At 46.2% G+C, this 13,820-nt stretch overlaps 1 protein-coding gene across 2 annotated transcripts in view; it reads left to right on the forward strand.

Annotated features, from left to right (window-relative positions):
* FRAS1 (Fraser extracellular matrix complex subunit 1) overlaps nt 1-13,820 on the forward strand; it is a 386,075-nt gene that overhangs the window by 215,714 nt on the left and 156,541 nt on the right. For both annotated transcript variants that reach the window (XM_079990647.1, XM_079990648.1), the window contains exons 16-19: nt 3,340-3,480; nt 4,415-4,588; nt 7,299-7,439; nt 9,627-9,770. In XM_079990647.1, the coding sequence (XP_079846773.1) occupies nt 3,340-3,480; nt 4,415-4,588; nt 7,299-7,439; nt 9,627-9,770 (600 nt within the window). The remainder of the gene's footprint in view (nt 1-3,339; nt 3,481-4,414; nt 4,589-7,298; nt 7,440-9,626; nt 9,771-13,820) is intronic.

The raw sequence follows: 13,820 nt of genomic DNA on the forward strand, positions 1-13,820 counted from the left end.
ACACAATATTTAGCCACCCTCGAAGAGGAGAATGCATTCCGAGCCGAAAGAATTAAGAAAGCATAAAAATGCATTTGATCGTCCTGGGAATTCACATAAAAAGGGTTCAGTAAAAATCTTACATATATCATGATAAAAGGAACAATGCAGAAGAACGTGATCTATCGATTCTGCCTCTTTGTTATTCACAGAGTCGTTTAAGTTGACAGTAGGGGATTTCTTTTTTCTTTTCTTCCTTTTTTTTTTTTTTTGGAAACTCCCTTCCAGAACTGCTGATGAAAGAACATTTAAATGCACCAGAGTAAAGGCTCTGTGATGTTTTCAAAGAGAGAGCTTGAAATCTGGGCATCCACCCCCGATTGCAAGGACAGAAGCTCAGAGCAGTGCTTGACTGATTTGCCTGAGGTGAAGAACAAAATGGCACCCTGTTCCGTTCTATGTTCAGAAGCTGCTTGGCCGTTGAGTCTTATTTAAACACCAGCACCTGAGGGCTAACTTAGCAGGCCATGTGGTGCACACAGTGCTGACCTTTAAAGCTCTAAACGGCCTCAGACCAGTATACCTGAAGGAGCATCTCCACCCCCATCGTTCTGCACGGACTCTGAGGACCTTCTGGCGGTTCCCTCACTGCAAGAAATGAGGTTACAGGGAAACAGGCAGAGGGCCTTCTCGGTAGTGGTGCCCTCCAGTCAGATGTCAAGGAAATAAACAACTACAGTGGTACCTCGGGTTAAGAACTTAATTCGTTCCGGAGGTCCGTTCTTAGCCTGAAACTGTTCTTAACCTGAGGTACCACTTTAGCTAATGGGGCCTCCTGCTGCCACTGCGCCGCTGGAGCACGATTTCTGTTTTCATCCTGAAGCAAAGTTCTTAACCCGAGGTACTATTTCTGGGTTAGCCGAGTCTGTAACCTGAAGCGTCTGTAACACGAGGTACCACTGTATCTGACTTTTAGAAGACATCTGAAGGCAGCACTGCATAGGGAAGTTTTTAATGTTTGACTGTGTTTGACTGTGGTTTTATAATTTCTTGGAAGCCACCCTGAGTGGCTGGGGCAACCCAGTCAGATGGGCGGTATATAATAATAATAATAATAATTACTATTATTATTATTATTATTATTATTATTATTACTAATTAGCATTATTAGCATTATTTTCTTTGACACCTTACTGCCACTGCCCCCCCCCCCCAGCATCTGAGATGGATACACCAACCTCTCTAATGGCATGGCTGGCTCTACAAATAACTTCCTGTGGTTAGAGAAAGATTCCTCCATTTGCAGATTCTCTTGACAATCAGTCAATTTAGCCTCTAGCTATCCCATGATCCAGGCCTCGTCCCCTCCCTTCTCCTTTCCTTTAGGCAACTCGTTCACTCTCTCAGCCCTATGGGGAACACCAGTGACCTATTTCATAGAGCGGTTAAGAGGAAAGGAAATCATTTGTATGTTAAAAGTTCCAAACACACACACACACACACAAACACACACACACACGCACGCACGCACGCACACTGGATTCAAGGCAATGCTATTTGTGGAAAGTCGAACCTTTGCTTTTAATTTTCCTGAATCTGTAGAGCAGGCATGCTCAGCTTTGGGGTCCACCAAGCTGATGGTGTCCCAGCAGTCTGGTCGGAATTCACTAAAGCTTCTAGTTTTGCTGCTTTTCTGGTATTACAAAAACCGGGGGGGGGGGGGCTGGGGGGGGCTGGAGGGGAGAGAGAGCTGTCAAGCCTTGACTATAAAGATTACTTTTCAAGCAGTGATATGAAGAGCCAAAGCATCCCATACCAAAACAAAACAGGCCACTGAAATCAGGACTGTCAAACTCCAAGCACAAGTTCCTAACTCGTCTGCCAGCAGATGCTTCCTTTTATAGGAGCTGCTGAGAGACAAGGATGGGCCTTTTCTGTGGTGGCTCCCCATCTATGGAATGCTCTCCCCAGAGCCATCATTACATATCTTTAAGCCAGGTGAAAACATTCCTATTTGCTCAGGACTTTGGGCATTAAATCATTTATGGTCTGTTAAATTTGGGTGGTTGGGCTGTTGTTATGATTATTTTATTATGATGCTGTGGATTGTGTTTTTAGCATTATGCAGCATAAATTATGTTCTTAATGTACACTGCCTTGGGATATTTAAATAAATAAATCAAATTAATAATAATAATAATAATAATAATAATAATAATAATAATTTATTTATACCCCGCCCAGCTGGCTGGGTTTCCCCAACCACTCTGGGCGGCTTCCAACAGAACACTAAAATACAATAACCTATTAAACATTAAAAGCTTCACTAAACAGGGTTGCCTTCAGATGTCTTCTAAAAGTTAACAGATAACAACAACAACAACAGGGAATGCACAGATCTGTTCTGTTTCATGTTGGCTGACAGTCACTGGTCTGATCTGTCCCATCTGCGGGCGGATTTTTTTTTGGGGGGGATACATAAAAAGTTTGCACAAATTGCATCATTATATGTAACACTGTACACTTTTTTGTCTGCGTTTTCTCAAAACATGAATTTGGTTCCCTAGCTGGAACTAAAACAAAGAAGGTCAACTGGCCTCAGGTGGATAGAGCAGGAGCTCAAAGAGCCCTTAGGAAGCTCAGCAATTCCAACTACCAGAAAGTGATCATTTAAAGCACCAGAAATTGCTTTACATGAATAAATTCACTAATGCAGTCAATAGAATAAATAGTATTCAGTAAGTACGCAGGTGGCGCTGTGGTCTAAACCACTGAGCCTCTTGGGCTTGCCGATCAGAAGGTCAGCGGTTCGAATCCCCACAACGGGGTGAGTTCCGGTTGCTCGGTCCGTGCTGCTGCCAACCTAGCAGTTCGAAAGCATGCCAGTGCAAGTAGATAAATAGGTACCACTTCAGCAGGAAGGTAAATGGCGTTTCCGTGCATTCCTCTGGTTTCGCCAGAAGCAGTTTAGTCATGCTGGCCACATGACCCAGAAAAACTGTCTGCGGACAAACGCCGGCTCCCTCGGCCTGTAAAGCGAGATGAGCGTCACAACCCCAGAGTCGTCTGCGACTCGACTTAACTATCAGGGGTCCTTTACCTTTACATTTAATGCCTCTGAATGTCGGTTGCTGGAAACCTCAGGAGGGGAAAGTTGTTGCTGTGCCCAATCTTTCTTTTTGTGGATTTTCCACAGGTATCTGGTGAGCTAGGCCTCATCCAGCAGGGTTCTCATCCAGCAGGGTTCTCCTTACGTTCTGAAATGTGGAAGAAAATATACGGGAAGGAAACAGTGTGGCTGGGCGGAATGAGAGTCAAGTATGTCCCGCTTACAAACTTCCTCTGTTCCTTCTTTACCAGCTTGCCACCGCTCCTGCACCAGCTGCGTCGGACCTTTGTCTACTCAGTGTGCGTCCTGTTCCATTCCCCTAGCCCTGCGCCGGGGTCAGTGCCTTTCTGCATGCGGAGAGGGCTTTTACCAGGACCACGCCATCTGCAAAGGTAAGAGAAATGTTGCTTCTAGTTGCAGGCATAATAGGAAAGGAAAGCCTGCAACCCGATCTCAACAGGACTAGGCTCTAATGCAGCCATGGCTTATGTAGGGGTCGCAGAGATAGCTTTTAAGTGGCAGGAGGACTGCACTCAGGGAGGGTGCGAGGCGGTGGTGGTGAGGTTGTGGCAGGGGGAGGTCTGGGCTGACAACCTCAGCTCCAGGGCTGCTGCTGCCAGTCCACAAATCTCTCATCTTGTCCCTGTCCTACTTTTCGGAGCAGGAGAAAACAAGCTTGTTCCATCTTCCATGTGATAGCCCTTGAGATATTTGAAGATGGCTATCACATCTCCTCTCAGTCTCCTCCTATCCAGGCTAAGCATACCCAATACCCTCAAACTTTCCTCATAAGGCTTGGTTTCCAGGCCCTTGGTCATATATGTCTACGAGGTACTGGTTTTATTTGTTATAACCATCTTCCTTTGTTCCCCTCTTGATTTTCCTCACTGCATGTCTGTCTATTGTTTTAGTCCTGAATTTTACCTATAATTTTACCCTTGGATCATCCTGAATCAGAAGAGGCTGTTCACAGTCTTTATGGCTTTGATAAAACTGTATTGTTTTGCTGCTCTTAAAATAAACTAAAATCTGAAAACAACAAAATAAGCTACAGAGTAACTTAGGAGGTCCAGAGCAGACTAGATGGTACCTCAACACTGCTCCCTGTCCCTCAGCATTTGTCACCCGAGGCAGCTGCCTCGCTCTGTCAAATAGTAGGGCCGGCCCTGTGTCTCTTTGATGAAATCTCTTTCATATATACATTCACATACATATATCTGTATATGCTCCATCTTCCTTTCTCCGGAAGGAGTGTATGCTTCTCGTTCTTCCACAGATACAGCACAGCTTTTCTTGAGATTTCACAGTGGCTTTGCTGTTTTGCAGGATGCCATTCGTCTTGCCGCGAGTGCCTTGGCCCTGAACATTCGCACTGTACAAAGTGCATGAAGCCAGAGGAGGGGCTGCAACCTGGAATGATGGTCGAGGGGACATCTGTTGGTGTCTGCCTACTCCGATGCAAAGACCATTTCTACCTCCATAGTGATGGGATATGCAAAGGTGAGTGAAGGAAACTCCCAGGATATAATAATGAAGGAATCTTATCTTCATTGGTTCACGCTTTTAAAAAAGTCACAGGGTGAGGCCCAACATACTGCACTCAGGGCTTTTCCTTCCTTTTCTCTCCCCTCCAGCTTCCTGCATGGCCCTCAGATCTGCTCTAGAGGTTTGGGGGATATTCTGGGGAGAGATATTGTGGGTTTATTGGGGGGGGGGCTGGAGGGGGGGGGTGAAGGGAAACCAGAAGGGCAGTAGGGCAGCAACCCCAACAAAGCACTCAGCTATTCAAAAATCCCCAAATTATTTCCTAAAAGAAAACCAAACAGTCTAGATAGATGCAGCTGTGGGCCATCTTCAAAGCAGGGAGATTATGCTGACCTAGATGTCTCCCTCCTGCCAACTGGTTGAATAAATTGCCTAGAAATGATGGACTAGTAAAAGGTTGTTTTGCTCGCTGTTTTACTTTGTGTTGACATTTATTGGGAGACGGCCTGTTCCAAAGGTAGTTCTGAGCACTTTTGTTGCGCTCAAGGGTCCTCTCTTAACAAAGCTGCATCAGATTCCTTCTCAAAATATCCAGGTCAGCATTTGTATCCCCCCCCCCCCAAATAAAACGCTCCACGGAAAATAACTTTGCTTACGATATAGATATTTCAGAAATTGGCAGCAGAGAGAATCTGTTGAGCTCAGGGTTTGCCTTCAGTTTCAAAACCGAATTGGAGAAAACTGGCCCAGGGCAGACGATTGTGGACATTGCAGGCCATTGCAGATTTGGGTTGAGTCAGGGGTCAGCAAACTTTTTCAGAAGGGGGCCGGTCCACTGTCCCTCAGACCTTGTGGGGGGCCGGACTATATTTTTTGGGGGGGGACGGAGAACGAATTCCTATACCCCACAAATAACCCAGAAGCGCATTTTAAATAGGAGCACACATTCTACTCATGTAAATACACCAGGCAGGCCCCACAAATAACACAGAGATGCATTTTAAATAAAAGGACACATTCCACTCATGTAAAAGCACGCTGATTCCCAGACCGTCCACGGGCCGGATTGAGAAGGCAATTGGGCTGGATCTGGCCCCTGGGCCTTAGTTTGCCTACCCATGAGTTGAGTGTTAGGAATTTCTTGATGATATGAGCAGCTTGATGAGGAAACCATAAGTGTGGAGGTTTCTCTTTCCCTGGCAGTCCAGGAAAGGCTGGACAACCGCCTGTTGGAGATGGACCATGTGAAGCTATCTTATGCTGAATTGGACCGTTGCTCTATCTTGTCTACACTGAGTGACAGTAGCTCTGCCGGATTTCAGACACAAGTCCTTCCAGACCTACTTGTAGAAGCCGGGAATTGAAGCTGGAGCCTTCTGCATTGCTTCTCATTAGCTTTGCAAGCTTCTCATTAGCTTTGCGCTAAACCCTGTCCCCAGAGCCTACCTCCCCCCTCTCAAAATGAGACATGACAAGAATATATGGGTTTAAAATTAAGCCACAACTTTATTTGATTTCAGGTGTAGGAACCTTGGCTTAGGCCTCTCATACCCGATAGGGACTGAGGATGCGCAGGGCAGTCAGGCGTTGTGGGAGGGAAGCGTGAACTAACACAGCATGCCCTCCCACTTCGCCAAAGCCGGGAGTTTGACCTACATGCCGCCGCTCTAGGGCCAGCAACTCCCACAATCAACCCTTTAACGGGCCCCGCAAACGCCGCTGCATGGGGGTGCATCAATACGCTGCCCCCGACTCGCAGATAGACTATAGAATACCGACCAAGGCCTAAAACTGCCAAAGTTGTGACAAATTGCTATGGGGAAGGTGTCAATGCAGGGAAATTCCTTCCCGGTTCTGAATTCAAGCAACCATCTTATGACCATAGCAGCGCCCGCTGACCTAGGAAGCAAGAGGTTATCCTGCAAAAGAAGACCATGTTATATTTGTTGGGATATAGTTCCATTCCACCTTAAAAGGAACAGGCATGACTGTTGTGTGTTACATGCCTGTTTGCTTCCAGCACAGGCTTGTTGGGAACTTCCATTTGTATATTGCTTTTGCTATTTTGCTGTTTGCTTGGACACGAAGGGAAGCAGACATGTTCTTTCCTTTGTTCCTGGACTATGCTGAATAAACGCCTGTAAATAATGCGTATACATGTCTCTGTCTGCCACTTCCATTGTGAGAAGTTGTTCACTCTGCTGATAAGAATGTGCTCAGCCCCTGAACGTTTTGGAGGCTTGAGTTGCTGATTGATGCTGTTCCGGGAACCGGAGTTCGCCCGGCTGCCAGCCGGTGGCTGGAGCCAGCTGGGGGCCTGCCAAATGCCCCCGTCTCCCCGGACGCATCCCAACAATATTTAGGGAGGGTTGGGTGGGTGAAACTGGAAAGAAAACAAGTGAACTTGGACCGAAGAGCATCGGCCCCTTCCCTGGCCCTCGCCCCAGCTCCAGCCAGCAGCCCATTGGCCTGCCGAGATTGGGAGCAGAGCGATGGCCACCCTGTAGCAAGTTGGGTGGCTCCCCGGTCCGAGGAAGCCCATGCAGTGTCACAAACCCCGCCCACCTTTTGGAGAGGGTGAGCGGAAATTGTAGCAGAGGGAAAAGTTGAACAGCGTCCAAGCATCGTGCGAGAAGGTGCTGTTAGCAAAAAAACAACAACAGGCAAATGTGGCTGGCTGCGCTTACGTTCTTGTCCTTCTCCCCCATCTCTTTCTTTCCTGCAGAGTGCCACTCCTCCTGCTTATCCTGTCTGGAGAAATCGCCAGAGAACTGCACCACATGCGCACCCCCACGAACCTTTCACGAAGGCCGGTGTGTCTCTGAATGTCTGGATGGATGGTATCAACAGGAGGCGAGGTGCTACCGTGAGTCCGCAACGTTGAACACCTGCTTATTGCATGCCTCCCACCAGCCCATTTGATCGCGGCTTGGTTGTAATGCCTTAACAAAAAATATTACCAAGCGGGGGAAGAACCCTCCTTCCCATATTTTATTTGAGTGACAATGGTGTCATCTGCTGCCACAGTGTAAAATCAATGGGTGCCGTGGGCTGTCTGCATGAGTAACAGCTTGGTTCATCAGGACATCCCTTTTGCTGTGGGGTTCTTATCCCTTCCTGGATTATGAGATATACAAAGTCTCCAGGAAACCAATATAAATGGGGAAATAGGGGAAAACCCAAAATTGGTTTGTGCAGAATGAGGGAGCATTGCTCTGTGGATGGGGTAGCCTTGCAGGCACTGCATGCATTTTTCTTTTTTAAAAATTGATTATATTTTTTATTAGATTTAAGGCTTTCGTGGAGGAGAAGGCTATCAGATGGAGGCAGGAATGCTTCTGAATGGCATTGGTTGAAAACCACAGGGGGACCTGTGCTCAGATCCTGGCTATGAGCTTCCCATAATGAGCATCTGACCTTATCCAGCAAACCCTCCCATGTTCTTATGTCCTTCCCACTCCACTTGGTTATAACTATCTAGAAAACATTCCAGAGCATCTTGGGGGAAATGAATCAAATGCTTGTGTATATGTATGTGTGTATATATATATATATATATATATATATATATATATATATCGTATTTTTCGCTCTATTACACGCACCAGGCCATAACATGCACGTAGTTTTTAGAGGAGGAAAACAAGAAAAAAAAATATTCTAAACGAAATAGTGGATATATGATTTTTGTGGTTCATGCTGTGGCCACAGACATGTGATCTGACAGTGAGTTTGGAGTAGCCCAATGCAAAAATCCTGAGGATCCATGTGGATTCATGCTTTGTAACCACGGAGGAGGGAAGGAAGGGGAACCATGGATCCTCTGCTCACGACTGCAGCAGATCCCCCCCCCCCACCCGCAGGCATTCGCTCCATAACACGCACAGACATTTCCCCTTACTTTCTAGGAGAAAAAAAGTGAGTGTTGTGATGCAAAAAATACGGTATATATATACCAACGCCTTCCCCAACACCCTTCCAGGCTGTTTTATTTATTTAGGAGGACAGACATATATATATATATATATATATATATATATATATATTATAATATAATATATATATATATATATTATATATATTTGTCTGTCCTCCTAAATAAATAAAACAGCCTGGAAGGGTGTTGGGGACGGCGTTGGTAGCCTTGACTCTTCCTTGCTTTATGTTTGTTTGAAACGCCAAAGATTAATGTGGACCTTAATCTTCCATTAAGATCCCATTTAATTTCAGGCTTGAGTTTGTGAGTACAGGTCCAGAGGAATGCCTGCCTCGTAGCTGTGCAGATAACAAAAGAGCTGCTCTTTTTATTTTATTAATGGGAAACGGTTGTGGGAAATACGCCGCCGATGTTTTGGGTGTCCTGAGGACAGCCTTATTTGCCACGAGCCGACAGGCGAGATAAACCTCTTGTTGCAGTGTATTGGGTTATTGTTTTTCATTTAGAGCCTGTTACAGGCTCTGAAGTTTATGGAGGAGGAAACATTGCAGTGAGATACAGGGGGAAGAGTCTATTGAAGTTAGTTATTATCTGGCCGCAGGAGAGTTCTTCATGCAGCCGGCGCTCTCTCTTACGGGTACGTAGAAGATCTGAGCCCATATGTACGCAACAGATGGTTGCATTTCGATCTGTGGCACAAGGAGCTGAACGGAAGAAGCCCCAGGTAGCTAGGATATGGCTGAGACCCAGCTCTGTAACCCTCTTTGCATGAGAGTTAACCCTGCCCTGACAATAGCCCCAGATGCTTTCCAGTAGGACAACTCGCCTTTCCACGAACAGCTGCTGCTCTCGCTTTTCTATATGATGTACATCCATTGAACAGAATGCACTTGAATGTCACACTTCTGCGGCAGAACTCCCTCATCAATGCTGCAGCTCAGGGAAACATCTGCTCCTTTTCGCTCTTTGTACATGTACGTCGGTATGTGTGCATTAGACACACATGTGTTCCTGGTCACGTACTTCTTTGCCAGCCATGAAGTCAATGTTTCTTTGCCTTTGTCGAAGACCTGGGTTGTCTTAGCAGAGCTCTCTGTCTTCTTTGCTGCCACCCAGTGTGCCATCCCACTTGCAAGACATGCCATGGGCTGTCGGATGCGGACTGCGCCACCTGCCACCCTCACGCCACTCAGGCCAAAGGAAGGTGCAGGACTCCCTGCAAGGCGGAACAATACCTCAATCTGGTGGGCTACTGTGTTGGTAAGTGCAAGAGGAACATTACAGTCTCCAGTTCTGTTTCCTGCTTCTCTGTCTTCCACATTCATGCTATGTCTTTCCCAAGGGAGTTCAGGGAGTTGGGTGAACCTTTTCTCTGTCCCATCAATATCAGAAACCTGGGTGGTGGCGGCACATGAGGCAGAGCCTTTTCAATGGCTGCCCCCATATTGTGGAATCACCTCCGAAAAGAGCTTAGATCGGCTCCCTTTATGTTACCCTTCTGCCAGCAGGCTGAGACCTTCCTATTCAGAGAGAGGCCCTCGAAAATGGAGAGGAGATCAATGCCATAAATGTAAAGCACATTCAATGAGCATTTAAAGCACACGACCCCCCCACGAAAAAAAATAATATTGGAAATGTAGTTGGTTAAGGTCGATGGGAATTATGGTTCTGTGAGAACGAAACTACAGTTCCCAGGATTCTTTGGGGGAGGGAAAGTCACGTGCTTTAAATGTGCAGAGGATGTGCTTTAAATATATGGTGTGGACCTGGGCTGCTATCAGGGCAAACTGCATTTTTGTCGCTGATCTGAATGTGTTCAGTTATTGTTTTTAACTAGTTTGTTTTAAGCTACTTTGCATTTTGTAATGTTGTAAGCTGCCTTGAATGCCAGCTTGGGAAAATGGCAGGATACTACTGCAATAATAATAATAATAATAATAATAATAATACATCATCATTATTATTAACAGCTCCCTGCAGTGCATTAGTCTTGGATGTTGTGTCTTGTCTGAGGCTCCTCACTAAAGCTTTGTGGCTGAATGTCGGTTTGCATCCAGGTTCCCTTGACCTACGCTCTGGGCACTGCACCATGAAGGTTGCCTTTTAAAAAATCAGCAAGCAACAGCCGTGCCATTCAGCTGACCCATGAAGACAACCCCTAGCACACTGCCAGCCCAATCTAAACATTAGATTACAGTGTTTTGATTTATTTGTTTATGTTTAGCAGATTTATATCCTGTCATTTGACCCATTGATCATCAAGGTAGCTTCCAACAGATTGTAAATTTTGTGTGTGCGCGCGCGCACACGCCCAATTAAAGGGAACAAAGTGTGCCTCCTTTCTGTTCTGCCGGTTGAAGCCGGTTGTTCTTTCTGGCAGGTATTGCGGGCTGGGTGGGCCGCAAGCTTCCTGCTGCTGCTCCTTTGCCTAACAGATGGGGCCAGATTGATCATCTCTTTGCCATGGTGTTCTTCCTGAGTGGCAGGGGGTTCTGTCTCCCAAGGGCATAAGGGCCACCTGGCTGGTTGCCGAAGCCAGAGTATACCTTCCTTCAACTCTGCAGTGCCAGGTAACTGGCAAGTGGAACAATGTCTTTTCATGCCGGGAGATGGGGAAGCAATCTCTTCACCTTCTCATCTTATCCCATTGGATTTGACCAGGCTGGCCCTCTCCTTGCCATGGTGTAATTTGTAGATTGGAAAGTCCTGAACCAGCTCACCACAGGGCAATTCCCAGGCCTCATTGTCTCTGTGATGGGTATTCAGCAAGACCTCGTAATAAGCTCGCACAGGGGTGCATTTTTGCAGAGCCATCAGCTATGGCCATGGACAAGTTGACGTGAAGCCTCCTATTGAGTTAACATGGTAAAGTCGAAACGGTGTGTTAGGAGGCCTTCTCTGTGCTAGAATCTCTGGAGGCTTCCCAAAGTCCTAGTGTCAGAGCCATTTTAGGCATTTAGGGGGAAAGCACGTGGTGAAATTCCCATGGCACTGCTTCCATTCAGACTATATATGCTTGCGCAGGCAAAGTAGACTGGAATATTTAGTTTCTCCCTCGTGGGTCAAAGTTAGAACTTTCTTTCTGACATGCCAGTTTTCTACACGCAGGGATCTGGTGTGGGGTTCTGAGACCAAAAGAGATGTGCATGTTTTCCTCAAACTTGTTTACAACCCAGCCAAATGCCTCCCTCTCTTGAGGAGACTTTTCCCTGAGGAAAAATTATTCCCCTTCAACGTTTACTCCAATCTGATTTGGCTGCTTGGCCTTGTCAAGAAGCCTGTTCAGAGTGAAGGCGATTCTTCCTGCTCTTGTTCTGAATTGGCTTTGTTACATAGTCAAATCTGATGGGTTGTGGAGTGCCGTAATGTCATAATGATTGAGGTCTGATCCCTGATTGACTCGGAACACCTTTCCAGGAAGTAGGAGGTAAAACAACCCAAAATAGTCCTGAAGCAGCAGATAAGAGCGAGCAAATTTGGAGAGGTGCTGAGGTCTACAAACAAGATAAGCAAAAGTGTGTATGTCAGGATATATTTTATCTCCCAGAAAACCCGTGCCAAAAATGTTTATATGCCAACATATTGGCACTTCCCTAACTAGCAAATAGTAGAGACTGGGGAAGAGTGTACTTTGCAATTTTCCTAACGTTATTGAATAGCTCAGCTGTGAATTTCTTTCGGAAACTCTGAAAGGCCATTTTATTTGGGTTGCATTTTGGTTAATACTAATGCGCTTGGTCGTAGTTTTTATTTAATTTTTAAGTGGCCTCTTTTGCATGTATGGTTTTCAAACACTCCCCCCCCCGCCTTAAAAAGAGTTTTTAATGGGATAGGCTGAACTGCAAACCCAAATAAATACCACTTTAAAAATGTATGGCTGAGTCTATTGCCACCAGTCTCCTGTGAGATGAATTTGATTAGGTTTGAATCAAGTGTGAGTTTTTCGTTATATGGAGAGACTTTCAGAAAGGGATCCTCAGTGGTATATTGGCAGAGCGTTGAGTGATGTATGAAGTCTATGCCAAGAGAGAAGGGTGGTGAGAGACAGATCAAATATTTGGAAGTTAAATGCTGCAGTTCAGAGGGCTTTAAATCTATGGTGTGGATCCGCCTTAAGGTGCAGGCAGTGCTGATACTGGGCTTTTATCAGGGCAATCTGTCCTACTAATAATATTTATAATACAGTGGTACCTCGGGTTAAGAACTTAATTCGTTCTGGAGGTCCGTTCTTAACCTGAAACTGTTCTTAACCTGAAGCACCACTTTAGCTAATGGGGCCTCCTGCTGCCGCTGTGCCACCGGCAGGTGATTTCTGTTCTCATCCTGAAGCAAAGTTCTCAACAAGGTACGATTTCTGGGTTAGCGGAATCTGTAACCTGAAGTGTCTGTAACCCGAGGTGCCACTGTAATGATTGATTATTTGTATGCCGTCCATCTGACTGGGTTGCCCCAACCACTCTGGGCGGCTTCCCCCAAAATTATAAAGCCACAGTGAAGCATCAAACATTAAAAACCTCCCTATACAGGGCTGCCTTCAGATACCTTCTAAAAGTCATATAGTTGTTGATCTCGTTGACATCTGGTGGGAGGGTGTTCCACAGGGCGGGTGCCACCACCAAGAAGGCCCTCTGCCTGGTTCCCTGTAACTTCACTTCTCACAATGAGGGAACTGCCAGAAGGCCCTCAGAGCTGGACCTCAGTGTCTGGGCTGGATGATGGGGGCGGAGACACTCCCTCAGGTATACAAGGCCAAGACCATTTAGGGCTTTAAAGGTCAGCACCAACACTGTGGTGCTCGGAAACATGCTGGGAACCAATGTAGATCTTTTAGGACCAGGGTTATTTGGTGCCGGTGACTGCTTCCAGTCACCAGTTTGAATTAATTGTAGTTCATGAGTCTTCTTCTTTATTACATTTATATACCACCATTATCTCAAGGTGTGGTGTACAGTGGTACCTCAGGTTAAGAACTTAATTCGTTCCGGAGGTCCTTTCTTAACCTGAAACTGTTCTTATCCTGAAGTACCACTTTAGCTAATGGGGCCTCTCGCTGCCACCGCACGATTTCTGTGTTCATCCTGAAGCAAAGTTCTTAACCCGAGGTACTATTTCTGGGTTAGCGGAGTCTGTAACCTGAAGCGTCTGTAACCTGAAATGTCTGTATCCCGAGGTACCACTGTACATGGTTCTTCTCCCCATTTCACCCTCACAGCAACCCTGTGAGGTAGGTTAAGCTAAGAGAGGGTGACTGGCCCAAGGTCACCCAGTGAGCTTCACAGCTGAGTGGGGATTCGAACCCTGCTCTCCTAG

This window comes from Podarcis cretensis, assembly GCF_951804945.1.
Source record: "Podarcis cretensis genome assembly, chromosome: 9".
Classification (NCBI taxonomy): domain Eukaryota; kingdom Metazoa; phylum Chordata; class Lepidosauria; order Squamata; family Lacertidae; genus Podarcis; species Podarcis cretensis.